Source organism: Xylocopa sonorina, chromosome 11 (assembly GCF_050948175.1).
Source record: "Xylocopa sonorina isolate GNS202 chromosome 11, iyXylSono1_principal, whole genome shotgun sequence".
Classification (NCBI taxonomy): Eukaryota; Metazoa; Arthropoda; class Insecta; order Hymenoptera; family Apidae; genus Xylocopa; species Xylocopa sonorina.
The window spans coordinates 3,693,347-3,707,877 of record NC_135203.1 but is presented as its reverse complement, the minus strand read 5'-3'; the positions used below and the strand labels follow the sequence as shown (position 1 = coordinate 3,707,877).

Here is a 14,531-nt window from a genome sequence, read left to right as displayed (position 1 = left end):
GGTAATGTCTAATCTACATAAGTACGTAAAAGTTTCAATTTTACACTACCGATAATAATGACATAACGGTAAGGCTCTATATAAGATATAATGATGATTTATAATAATTATAACGTTGTACAGAATATTTATGAAAAGGCTTCGCTGCTGGCGAAAGAGCCGCGCGTTTCTTTGTGTTCGTCAGTCGCGAACGCGAAAAATTATGAAGTAAAACAAAAAGATAACCAAGACAAACCGAGGGGAGAGCGAGAACAAACGGTGTGAGAAAAAGAGAGAAACACGTATTGACAAATGGTAGACGTTTCACACGTAATCAATAAAATTGTTCGAATTGGTCGTGATTTGGAGTCGTCGATAAATTTTCCAACACCGAACACGGTGTGAACGAACAAACGCGCGACTCTCTATCCAAAAGCGGCCAGACTATAATGGATGTTTTGTAAGATAAAGCAAAACGATCATGGATTATATTGAGATCGCGTTCAGAGAAATGCACAGTCGATTGCGTATTCGAGATCGCTCGAATTAACTCGACGACGTCTTTCTCGATGGAGGAGTATGAAAAAGAAAACAGTTAGAAAAGGAATAAAAAAAAAAAAAATGAACGAAGAGGAAGCACGGATACCGCGGCTCTTTTCTTCCGCGAATATATTCGAGTGTAGCGACAGATGTGCCGTCGAAGGGCGAAATCGCGGTCCTTGAAATTTAAACGAAGACGGAGAAGTAAGCAAAAAGAAGTAAAAAAAAGTAAAAAAAAAAAAATAAACAAAAGCGAAACAAAATAGAAATAAAAGATAGAAAGTGAGAGAATTTATCCGCTGCAGATGTGTGGCGTAAGAAAGGGCCGATAATCTAATTCATTGTGTATGTATACAGACAAAAATAAATATAATATTGCGATTATAAATATTAAACTAACAAAGAATAACAACATTGTACCCCTCTGTACATACAAATATATATTATAATACGATGATTATATATATATTACTATATGATTTATTATAAATATATATACATAAATATAAATATATCTCATGAATTCACATTATTATGTTTATTATTGTTTACTTATTATTATTAAAATTATTATCATTGCGATGATAACGAGGATGATGATGATGATGATGATTATTATTATTATTATTATTATGATAATATTATTAATATTTAAGAAAAGGTTCACAACGTGCCGTGTGTATGTGGGAATAAAATATATAATATAATGGACATTGTTCAATTCAATCCAACGTCTTTGTTGTTTCTCTTTCCTTATTTCTGCTCTTATATCACAGATCCTCGTACCATTAGAAACACTTGTTCCGTGTTATTAAGCTTCCTTTACTTCCTTTAAATACATATTCTTTTATTTTTAGATGTTTCCCTCTGTAATCAAGTGCATTAAAATTGCAATAAATATGATTTTACGATCATCTTATTCTCTTGCTTGTATAGTTCAATTATAACATAAAATGTTAGCAAAGTAATTCTATATTTATTTATGACTATTGCTCGTTTGTTTTCGTTGCTAAATTTCACGGCAGGAAACTTCGCTTCGCAAAATAATACTCTGCAATCGATAGAAGTAAAAAACGCGGCGCGGCAAAACACTTTGCCATTTAAATTTTGAATTTAAGTTGAAAACGAGACTATCGATAAAGTCGATTAGTTGAACATGGCGTCGTCCATCCTTCTGATAAGGTGTAACTGTCAAACGTGACATGTATTATTTCGCGAGCGTTCTATGACGATCTGATTAATAAAATTATCCATTATTTAGAACGAAATGGGTAGTTTGTTTTCGAAGAAAAAGCCACCGAGTCGTGTCACCGAACAGGACAAGGCTATATTGGTAAGTTGTCGTAGAAATTTTCTAACCTCAACCACTATTGTTTTAAACGTTAATTGCTATGTTTGATGCTTTTTTGCAGCAACTGAAGCAAACCAGGGATAAAATCAAACAGTACCAACGAAGAATCGAGCAAAATCTCGAGAAAGAGAGGTTAATGGCGAAGAAACTTATACAAAACAAACAGAAAGAGTAAGCGTCAAATATTTTCACTTGCGTACCATTTTAATACATTTATTACATATTGCAACGTTTCTTTCAGTCGTGCTTTACTTCTTTTGCGGAAGAAGAAGTTCCAAGAACAAATACTATCGAAGACTGATGGACAGTTAGAGAACCTAGAACATATGGTGCACGATTTAGAGTACGCACAAGTAGAAATAAAGGTTATAGATGGCCTAAAGGTGGGCAATGCAGCACTGAAGAAACTACACGATTTGTTGTCCATTGATGAAATCGAGAAGGTAATGGATGAGACCAGAGAAGGGATCGAGAAACAAAGAGAAATCGATGATATATTGTCTGGAGAACTTACGGAGAAAGATGAGAGTGAAGTTGAGGCAGAGCTTGATGCTCTGTTAGCGGCAGACATCAAAGAGAATGCACCAGAGGTACCAGAGAATGTAACATTACCAGAGGTACCAGAGAATGTAACATTGCCAGAGGTGCCAGAGGAATTACCAGAAAAGAAAAAAGGTAACTTTGTATTGTTGAATTAAGTTCTTATGAGACATGGAATATATTTAAAAACTTATTTAACGAGCCGATTTTCTTTTCTAATTTTACAGAACGTACGAAAGAAAAAGCACGCGAGCCTGTCGCTTTGGAGGCATAAAAGGGTGATAAATATTATTAATATAACTTGTACCCCATTATAACTTTGCGTGGAGGTCTGTGTATATATGTACAGTACATTGTCTATGAGTTATTTCCATTTGGTGATCATAAACTATGGAAGTTAATTTTTATTAAGAAGAGGTTTTTTAACTATCAAAGACTATTCCCTCTTATCACGAAGTGCGTGATTCCGATGCAGTGAACAAAGATGTCGGGTGTAGTAGGTACGTAAATCAGACAAGTATACATTGTCCTTTCGCATATTACACGCGCGCCATGTACGTTTAACAATGTTAATTATATTTGTACTGCCTTGTACGTACAAGTACCTTTCAATCGTATCATTGGCCTCTCTCTTACGTGTAGCTATACAAGAAGTACAGAAGCATTAAAGTCTTTTAATAAATATACGTTTATTTACAATGTGCCGCACGAATTACTAAACTTCTAATCCTACAATAAATTATATAAAAGTCCCCGTAAATATATAGTCGGAAAATAAATTCGTAAACATCGTAATACCTTTTACGCAAGCGAGACTGTTTTGAATTGAAACGGAACAAAATATTTGTCTCGATTCTTGCACTTTTGTAAATATTATTTTCGAATGGAGAGCACAGTATTAACTAACGCAGTCACAAGTTCGTACTTATATTTGCATTTTTATCGCAATGTCATTGATAATTGTAGCTACGTCGAAACCTTTCTTTCGCGAGGAAAAATATAAAAAGAATTTGTATGTTGTCACATTCGTTGTTCAAGGACTGAGTTTAATTTCGCTCGCAACTAAAAACTTGCACGGTCTTCTGCTTTTAACCGTAAGAAACGTAAAACAGTAGGTCACGTGTATCGAGTCAGCGAAAATTACTCAGAGACCGATAAGATAAACCACCCGCAGAGGTATACTTAAATACGTCTTATTACCTTTCTTCGAAATATTTTCCACTTGCATATATTGAACACTTCCCTTAAAAGTCGAAGGAGAAAGTAACCCGTTATATTTATTAACTTTACAATCGAGAGGTTGCTTCCACTCGTCGAATTCAATCGATCTGGAAGAATTTTGAATACAGAACATCAATAATACGTTGCAAATTTATACCATTATATTTTCACTCGATAAGTTTGTTATTCAGAACCTAGTTCATGATGTAAATTAGTCAAGTTCGTAGACAGTGCTCTATAAATTGGGCCATGAGAGTATCCTACAGTACGTCATAATTTTATTCAATTTGACCCGTGTGCTTCACCGCAATTTACATAATTAGACAAACACTTCGCAACAGTATGTATTAAGTATCGTGAAGATTGTCTATGTGAGTTAGAAAAATGTCTTCTTTATTAATGTTCCCTTTTTGGGGTCAACAGCGTGGTGCTTCATAAATCTACAAGATTGGGGCACTCGGTTACTTCTACAGGACCTGTAATCAAAAGAGAGCCTCTTTCTTTTCTCAAAATTTCGAAACATCCATTTCAAAATCGAATTACGAATCGTTTATTTATTATTCCATATGATGCATCCGTTTCGATTTATATTTGCACTCCTCGCCTCGCGACGAACAACGCTAACACGCCACGACTTAGGTTTAACGAGACGCGTTTGTATTGCGGGAAACGTCGCTCGAATCGGCGATGTATGATGCATTTAACTTGGTCTGTCGAATCCAGATAAGACCAGCTTACGGCGCCAATAGCGACGTTCAAATTGTTTTAACAAATCGTACGGCGCTTGTGGAACGATTCCGAAGCCGTTCTACGATTAACACGATTTCAATGGTCAGGGACGATCGTGGCGCGATACTGTAATTTGTATGTCATTACCGAGAAATCACTGATAATCAATTGATTATTGTCGGCAATTAATCGAGATGATCGATGTGTCCACGCAAAGGTAGATTCACGCCTAGTAATCAACGTACCAATTCTGATCAATTCAACGTACATTCTGATCTTGTCCCCTGTAAGGAGATTCAGACGTTCATTAGTCAGCCTGTCGTACCGCTTGCTCGCGATGGTCTGTCTTAAATATTCAATCATTCCCACGGCTGTAAAAACAACGAATCGAGAGTAACATTTTGTTAGGTATTTAAATGATTCAGCTTTTATTATCGTTTCGTAATTACTTAAACGAATCGAATTAGACGTATATAGAGAAGAGAAAGTGAACAATGAATTGTTAAACTTTAGACGAAACGAAAGTTGAGTTCAATCTCTTATATGCGAGTTAATAAAAAGCTCCGCCCCTACATTAATTCACATGTAGTTGACTATCAATGAAAATGCAAAAACCAACTGGAACTGCATTTTATAGAGTTCACTGTTCACGTGACATATCGAAAGTTATGGACTTGGAACATTTTTTAAACGCATGTCACTACAAAATCCCCTTATATCGATAGCTTCGATGAACGTATCGAGATTGAAGAAATCGGCGGAAAAAATAGAAATACATCAGCAAAATATCCAACTGGAATAAACTGTAACCTCATGAGCAATGTAAAGTTACATCGATCATTGTTATCTTCACGTGCTCGATTCGAACGTCGATCGCAGGGTCAACGATGGAAGATCGTGAAATCGCTGGGACATCGAGGAAGACTGGGAAACACGGAGGAAAGTGGCCACGCGAAATGGCGCTCGCGCGTTGCTGGCGAACCATCTGCGCAGGTTTTATCCTGGCGCAAGGTAAATCGCAGGAAGTATCGCAGCCTCTTGTTGCTCGAAATGACGCCTGTGCGGATCAGCGATTCCGCATTTAAAACCGGATGACCTTCGCGGAACAAGGGAGACGATGTGAAAGGAAGAACGGTATCCGGTTGACTAACCTCCGGCCGCGAAACCTTCGTTTCTTCTCTCTTTTTCTACTACCGAGCCGGAGATGCGGTGTAGCTCGATTTATTCGCGAGTTGGTCACCTCTCCGTATATTTCAGCAGGTTCAACGATTTCCGTTCGACTGATAGACGAATCCTGACGTCACGCGTTGCATAATATCGCACGCAAAAGACGCTGCGTCGCAGGAAAACAGGATCCCCCTTTTAGCGCTGATTGTAACTGATTACGAATGCAGAATTATTCAGTGAATTTCAATTCGAACTCAGCGTTATAGTTATGTGTGAGATTAAAGTATGAGTGTACTTGTTATTTACTTGTTATTATTGTACGTGTTACACGTAAATAGTATATTCTTAATAATAAGAAAAAAGAATGCGTAACGCAAAGTGTTGTTACGTGAATATATATTCGTGACTCTGGTGAGCCATGGACCTTCCAGATAACAGCCAAGCTGGTGCGTTCCCGATGACCTAGAGGTTCGTTTGAAACGCGTCTGAGATCACCATTTTTTCGTGGGTAGGCTATGTAAGGTCATTAGTGCTTGAGGAAGTCTTGTCACAGAATTGGAACGTAATTCCTTTCCTTATTCTTTCCCTGATTGCATTTTAAATCGATGATGTAATCAGTAGAAACTTGCTTTAATTAAACTAAGCTGTGATACTTCGTGGTAATGATAAGATTCCTCGTTGGGTGGTATCATCGCGTGTGTTTAATTCTCACGAAAAATGGGTAATTTTTCTAAATATAAAAATAGAGCAGATATTCGTCTAGAATTTATTACGAAGGACGCACGTATTTATTGTTTGCTCTGAGCTGGCCAGAACCCACACAGAGTCATAATCAGGAAGAGATTATACGTCTATCTCTTATCGAAAAGATCCCACCACAGAAACCCACGGAGCTACGTCAAGATTAATTTGATCTGTGGTAGCGGAAACTTTGATAGAAACTTTCTGCGCAACGGAAATGATCATTCTTTTATCGTTTTAATCAAAGATATGGATGGTATTCCGATATTGACGTTGGAATTTAACTGAAAGAGACCGTCTTCTACGTGTCCAATGTTTGATTAACGTATGTGTACTGTTTGTAAAAGTATTCTGTGCGCTGCAACAATCTGTAAATTCTGAGAGAACATTCTACTCGGATTTGAAGTTAAGCTTACATCTAGCAATAAAAAGATGCAATACGAAACTTGGAGTAAAGTTTCTAGAATGTACGATACTTTTCAAGTTGATTGGCATGATTTCCCAGAAAATGATAAGTAGATTAACACAGACTTATATGTAGATCTTTTATATAAACTTCCTCCGTTGTTACTACCACATTCTAAATGCATAAAACATATCGTACCGAGCGTATATGTTTAAATAGCAGATATTTTTGCAAAATGTAGTTTATTTCATAGAAAACCTAGAAAAAGAAGAATCAAGGCGAGCAATTAATATTTAAAAATGCCTATCTACCAGTACATGGAAACATCTATCTGTACGCAATGTGTACTACATATAAAAGAAATATCATACCTGAACTATCATCTGGAAGGACTATCGTTCTCGATATTTCTTAACTGTTGGTATAAATATCTGCAGTCTTCTATTATCATCAAATTAGAGTAAAACATTTTACATAAAATCTGGACCTCTAATTGAACGATCACCTCTTTTTTTTTTCCTCGTCTACAATCAGCGAAATAAACAAGAGATAAAATAAAAATAATTATATGTGTCTATTTCTGACGATTACAACAAGCGCAATTACGTCAACGCGAGGAATGAATTTCTGAAAGTGACTTCTCATTAACATGTCTATAAGGTACATATATTTCATTGTTGGATGCAACGATGCGCTAATGTCAGTAGCGTATTAATAATCTAATATGTGAAGCGTGAAGTGTATGTACTTTTCAATGCAAAAAAAAAAAGAAACTCGTGAAAGATGCTCATTTTCAGAGACGTTCGCGCGATTACCCCCCTTAATTAAGTAGATGTTACGGATGATTATTCGTTTGATCGTATAGAACAAGTAACATTTTGAAATTCCGTGTAATTTTCTTTTTATCGATCTGTCAATCACATCCACAGTGTCTGATATCTATTATCAATTATATCATCGTCACTTTTTCTTTATCACCTCGTGATTTCTAGAGTGTCTCCCAGTGATTTCATCGTCCAAAAATGATACACAGATCATCGAGGAGGTATGTGGCTAAAGCATCTATCTTATAAGATCCTGTATCCTATCTTTTGAATTATTAATCTGAGAAGAAACTTCGCAGGTTCCCTCTCCACATTTCGAAGCAAAAATTACAGAAATTAAAAAATTCTACTTTTTATCAAATAAATCCTGTCAAACACCTTTGCAGATACCGTTCATGACCTACTACTTCCTTGGTGCTTGCTGGTTAACTTCATTAGCCTCTACCAAATTCTATACTTGACATAACTTCAATCATACGTTATATAAAAATGAATTATTAATGCGTTTACCCGTGTACGTGCGGGTTGGTTGCGTCTTCCGCTTCCGCGGATCCGCGGAGAATTCAAGGAGCACGAAAATGCACTGGGTGAGTCGCGTCTTTCTTACGTGTTCGGTGCTGGGAGCTCTTCACGCTTGGAAACGACGGTGGGAACCTGTGAAGCTGTCAATCCTGCTACTTAGCGTTGAATTTCTGTCTGTTAGCAATGGCGTTGCCGTACCGAACGATACGAAGCACGAAACTCGCGGAAAACAAGATAGACGCAATTTCGACGTGCATTCTCTGCAGATAACGCGAAGGCTTGTCAAATGATTTACGCCTTTAAATATAGCGCTCGTTCCTGTTTGTCAAGGGACGAATCACGACGTTGTTCGTTTCAGGTAGAAATGCAGGATCAGTCTCTGTTTGCTATTCATAAAAACATCTTATTAAAGATAATGCGGATAGGCACGTTCTACGTGGGATATTTGCTTCATTTCGAGCAAGGAATATATTAGATCTCTAACGTGTTCTAATGAGTTTCAGTGATCGGAAAACAGATTAGTGTACAGTTTTTTTCTGTATCACGTCCGAGAATCTTATGTTTTACAAATCTTTTTCAAGCTTCACTGCAGAAAAAATGAATTTTTGCAGTCATTGTGGAAACTTCAAGCTACTTCAAAATTGAAAAGTGAATCCAAGTTTCATAACGACGTCTGCGTCCGTTTGTAAATAGCTTCACATGTTAAGATTTTATTTTACTGTATAATCATTGTTGCATATATATTTCTTAGACAGAAATAGATATATCTATTAGCTCATCGGCAGTACCATAGATAAACTTTATCTAAGCCTCCTTACGCGACACCGTGCACGTAAAACTTTCATATTGTTCATATTGCGCTCGACTTACTAATTCCTTTGCTGTCTGACCTCTTTAAATTCCGTTTATCAAAGCAAACACGTGTTTCCCTACCGAGAGGCTACACGTTTGCTCACCTAGTCCGTAAACACAATTATTTATTGTGCGGATTACGTAAACTTCTTCGATACTTATTGTGTAGCACTGTCAAAAATGATTTGTATGTTGTCTCATATCAAAATCGCTGCCACTAAATGAAAAACCTGACTGCTTTTTCTCGCGAGAACGACCATTTCGTGTACATGTTTACAGCCACCGCATAGCACCGTCTGGTCTCCAAGTTTGATTAAGTTAAACGACGTAGATTACATTTTTTTTAGATCAGCTTTAGTCATCGCGTATCCTAACAACCTGTGAGTTGTGTGTTGCATTTGCGCGTTAAAATCGAGTTCGAGGTAAATATTTTCGTCTCCTTTCGAAGCTTTCATCGCGAGCTATTTCATGGAGGCGTATTACGTTATTTTTAGACAAAACCATGCCCGGCACTGTATAAAAAACAGTCCATTATTCCATCAAGATCGTACCGTCCCTCCCTGCCTTCTGTTACTTTTACCCGAAAACGAATCGCGTCGGAGTAACAGGAACAATGCATCAATTAACTTAAATTGCTCGTTGCCTTAATTTGCATACAATGTTGCGCGCGGAACATTGTATTCTTACGCTCTATACACTTAGCGTTATGTTTTTACTGTTAGGATTCTAAAGACCGCCTTTGTAATTCGAATACCTGCGATCCGTTAGTTTACAGGGCTTTGAATCGGAGAAATTTTACGACGTATTCGCAAACCAATATTGCTATTGGTGCCTTCGAAGTTCTATTGCCGTGCAATTTGCAGGGACACGTATTATAACACCCTGACTCTCTTAATCGACAATCACTGACTCATCATAGGCCTAAGGACACGCTTGCAACGGTTCCGGTAGAACTACCTGGAATTGCACCCCGGAAACCACTGGCCGCCATGATGGATAGAGTAACCTGCTTCGTAAAAATGGAAATTGAAAGGCAGCATTGATTCTTGATAGTTAAAGCTTCAATAATCGTAGTTTATGAATCAATGTACAATCAAACAGAACTCTAAGTAAAATTTACACATGAATTTAAGCTTCAATCTAAAGCGGAAGGCTAACCAGAGTCAAAATATGAGAATTAAATTGAAATCGTAATTTATACGTTACCTCTTTTAGCTTCGACACTATTCTCCAAGGATTTTCTAATTCTTCTACCAACAAAAGCGTCGTATCGTATTTAAACCGAGCTATTGCGAGGCGAGAAGGACACTGGGCACATCGGTTCGCGTTCGTCTGTGTGCCTCCGTTGAATTCACATTGAATCCACACCTAAACCTATCCCGTTCATTTCAAGTACAAATTACGCGTCTTATACAATGTGTAACAGTATCACGTGTAAATATACTCCTCGAACGTTGCGGAAGTCGTTGCGAGAGATATAAAATGATTAATTTCATTTCGAATAACTGGATACGTATTGCAAATTGATCTTCTCGCGACAATGAGATCGCGTATTGTCTCGTAACATCTCTAGACGGAAGCAGTTCGTTCATGGTTAAATTGTGCGTATCAAAAGGAGCGTACGATTTCACGCAACAGAATACGCGAGGAATAGTTTCAAGTACACGTTCGTTAGTGCGAAACTAATAAACTTCTGGGAGAGTACCGAGCGACTCCCATCGTGGAAGCCTTCCTTGTTGTTCCATCGTTTCATCTTGTAGCTCTTGATCGAATTTCATTTCAGACACGATTTCTTAGTGTTTAAATCAGGTTCCTGTTATTACCAGTTGCTGAACGGTTACGTTTTTTAGGTGTTTACCCTTTTATGTCTCGATATGGATTCTTATCCTTGACTGCGAACAGGATCGGTTTAAAATATTCACTAGACATTAATCAAAAATGTTATCCGAATATTTTGCTTCGAACGCTGTGGCACGAGGAAAAAATGAAATTTAAAGTAACCGTTCGACTGTGGTGAATTGTAGATGATAGTCGAGCAATCATCTCTAAAAATATGCACGGCGGCAGATACAGAAACATCATAATTTCCCAGGGAAGAAGTTGTATTTTACGGAAAATAACAACAGTAAATTCATCATGGATATGTAAATTATATGGAATAATAGGAATGCGAAAGCCACGCACAGTAATATTTATATGTTACCAATAATTCTGTCCGCTGCTGTGTTTTTTCTGCTGTTCGCTAAAGATTTTTTTCAAAGATCACCAGGCGAGATGGGATTTATTTTCCTCTGCATAAAAATAAATTCGAAGCAAAATTGATAGCCCTCTCGGTGATATTCAACGATAGAGAAAGTTGATATATTGCGAAATATAATTTTATCCGTGTCGATGACGAAGAGAAAGCGTCGTTTTGCAGTGTAGTCTAGAGAAATGGTCAAAGAAAGTCATTGTTGAATCCAGCAAAAAAAGGCCAAGGGGAAAATACTTTAATTGGGAGGAAGAACAATGGCGCAAGGCGTTGTATGACGGGTCAATGTGGGTCATACGCTTATACGTACAAGGTGAGACACCCGACGTAGCAAAGTAAGCGACTTTGTTAACTCTTTATTCTATAGAAACCACCTCCGTAAGGGGACACCTTACCAAGTAGGACGTGTCATACATTTCTTAAACGTCATTTCTATTTTACTCTGCGCCTCGTCTGAGGCTCGTTCTTATTTCCAAATTGGAGCTAACCACGTTCGTTCAATCCTAAGATATTATTTAATTGCCATACATAATATTTAACTAATTTTGCACTGTATTGTACGCAGTACTACACCTTACGTAACTTATCTTAGCCCAAATCAGTGTAAAGCGCATAAATTTGTTCCGGTTACCGTTGCAGTCGAAGTAATATTTCAGTATAACGCGACGTGCCTGAGACGTCATTTAAAGTGAAGGGATTTAAAATCCTTAAGTTGCATAATTGTGCAACAAACGCCTGAGATGAGAATTTTCGATAAATAAAAAGGAATGAGCGCGTGGAAGAATTCGATTGTGGAATCGAATTAACCGTGCGCGTTTAAATAGCTTGATTAAAACGCCGGAAACGATATTTTCACAGTTGCGGTTCTGGTAACAAGATTGATATATATCTTCTCTTGTACGGCGACCCACGAAGCCTGTTCGAATGGTAACGTTGCAACATACAAGCGGTAACGCAGCCATTTGATACGTTGAACTTTCTCAATCCGTGTCGCGAATTATAACAAGTTTCGACGTCATCGTTTTGTCGTTAGACGATAAAAGGACAAAATTAAAGTAGCAAACTTTTGTCTTCGAGCTTGGCGAAATGAAATGCGTATAGTAATCCTTTAGACGTATGCAAATTGAGAAAGATATTACTGGTACGTAAGTAGAGCAAAAACAGTTTTACCAGGTTTTGCTCGATATCTTGCTCTTGGACTTTGTAAAACACAGCGAAGAAGAAAATCCGACCATTTAAGAAGTTTTTAATTAGCATTAGGAAAACAACTCAGCATCGTGGAAATTTCCTATTTTTAACTGTATCTTAATTTATGCCATTTTTTGCAGTTTCCATAATACTAGAAAAAATCACGGCGTTCCACCATTTTTTTCAATTACTGCTAATTTTAAAGCAATTATGCGAGTTTTTTTTAATTCATATCATGATAATCGCAAATTCCTTGAATGCTCGAACGATTAACCGTCGCAGTGAAATATGCAATGGCAATGTCACCGTCGTCTTCTATTCGAGCGAGGACTTTTTCGAGATTATCTTAAGACCAAATTTCAAGGCTGGGAAATGGCGTTAAAACACCGCGCTTCTTTAACGACACGTAAAATACGTATTACGCGCGTCTGGTAACGAGTCGAGTAAAGTTCTGTAACGTTTAATGGCTTACAAAAATTGCTCACATTGCGGAATCGGCTGACTCATCGTAGAGCTGTGCATTGGGGCGCGACGAAGCCGATACATCGACGTGATTTTACCTGCGAATAGAACCAGACACGAAACAGTCATCTCGACTGGAGAACGTTAAAGCCTCGGTCACAAGTGCGTTCGTTCGAGTAACGGATGTTGCCACGAATATCTTCCGGTATCTAGTGCTCTTCTGCAAAACTTGTATCCCAGAAAATCACCATTTTCAAGTTACACGCGCATGCATTAAACCCTCAAAACTCACGAAGAAGACTTTCGAGAATTACGAAGTAATGAATCATGTACGAGGTGATTCGGATGCTTCGTCGTATCGACCATTCGCTCGTCCGTCTTCTTTTCTAAAGACGTCCACGACATCTGCCAAACCTGACGCTCGCTGCAGCGTCCTTTCTTTTGTGCGACAGAGGCTTAATCGTACCGTTGCTCGAGACGTTGTTCACGATGAAACGAGTCTACGATGAAAAAACGACGAGATCCAGAGGGGAGTTCCATCGCTTCGGACACGTCTTTCTCAGCGGTTCGTTTTTTTCGTTCCCCTCGTCGATTCGATCGCGCGAGAAACGCTCGGTGTCTTTCGTTTCAATTAGATGGCACAGGTCAACTGAGAAGCGGTAATAGACGATGAATTGAAATTAATGTCTGCGTTCTCGTCGCGGTGGCGGGCCTCCGCTGCGCACGAACGCAGAAAACGCGCGCCGGATCAGCGCGGACCCGTCGCGTTCCTCTATCTCTTCGCGACTTTTATTTACAGTCCCAGATAAATATTTCGAACGCCACTTGTATCGTTCGCGAGATAATGGCCTGGTTGAAAGTTAATTGTCGGTACGAGAAGAAAGAAAAAAGAGAGAACCCAAATGAATCATACTTGCAGATGTGAGTGTGCACAGCGAGGCGCACGTGATGTTGGAAGAGGCGGGTAAATATACGAATGGTCGATGCGGAGGAAAATCGAAGGTGAAGTTTCGAGCAATTGAGAATATTCAAGAGAATTATCACGTCCAGTTTGTTGAACGAATGATCATCCGGAACTGTGTCTTATCTGTTCACAGTAATACGAATTCTTTCGTAATAATTTCATGTGTTCCGTGGATTCGACGTGATAGATATATTTTTTACTTTTTCTGTAAATATACCGACTAAACGAAACGATTAAATTGCGATCGCATAAATGAACTTTATGATGGGTATACAAAATGATCTGGCGTGAAAGTTCGCGTATCTCCTTACTCTGATCGCTTCTTAAAAGGTCGAGGACGTTCAGTAGATTCAGAAGACCGAAGTCAGACATGTATCATACGCGCCTTTACATGTAATCACATCCAGTAGCTATACACAATAGAGTGTTTATCTCGCTTAAACAGCAAATCTACTTAGGATTAAATAGCAATAAAACGGAGCAGCTCGCATTCGAAGACGGTACAGGGTGTTTCACAACACGAAACAAGAGCTCGCTTCAAATTGTCTAGACGTTGTCTATTCTCAAATTCATCCCCTAAAAATCGTTCAAACTTTCGCGTCTAACACTTGGCACCTACGATTTCCATATATAACTCTTTCAAACGACTCTCCTATTGCAGTTTACATATAAAAAAAAAATGTAATTTTTAACATCCATAGCGCGTCATAAGAAGATGGTTTATCGACAGCGGTGAAAGAAAGATTGGCCATTGCCAGCCCCAGTGTCTGACACAGTGCGATCCGCGTTACTCA

General features: G+C 38.2%; 1 protein-coding gene across 1 annotated transcript; it reads left to right on the top strand.

Moving 5' to 3' along the window:
* The first annotated feature begins 1,681 nt into the window (after window positions 1-1,681).
* On the top strand, window positions 1,682-2,817 carry Vps20 (vacuolar protein sorting 20). The gene is made up of 4 exons (XM_076905072.1): window positions 1,682-1,852; window positions 1,932-2,041; window positions 2,112-2,545; window positions 2,638-2,817. The coding sequence occupies exons 1-4, from the start codon at window positions 1,787-1,789 to the stop codon at window positions 2,682-2,684; spliced, it is 657 nt and encodes a 218-aa protein (XP_076761187.1). The 5' UTR covers window positions 1,682-1,786; the 3' UTR covers window positions 2,685-2,817.
* The last annotated feature ends 11,714 nt before the right edge of the window (window positions 2,818-14,531 follow it).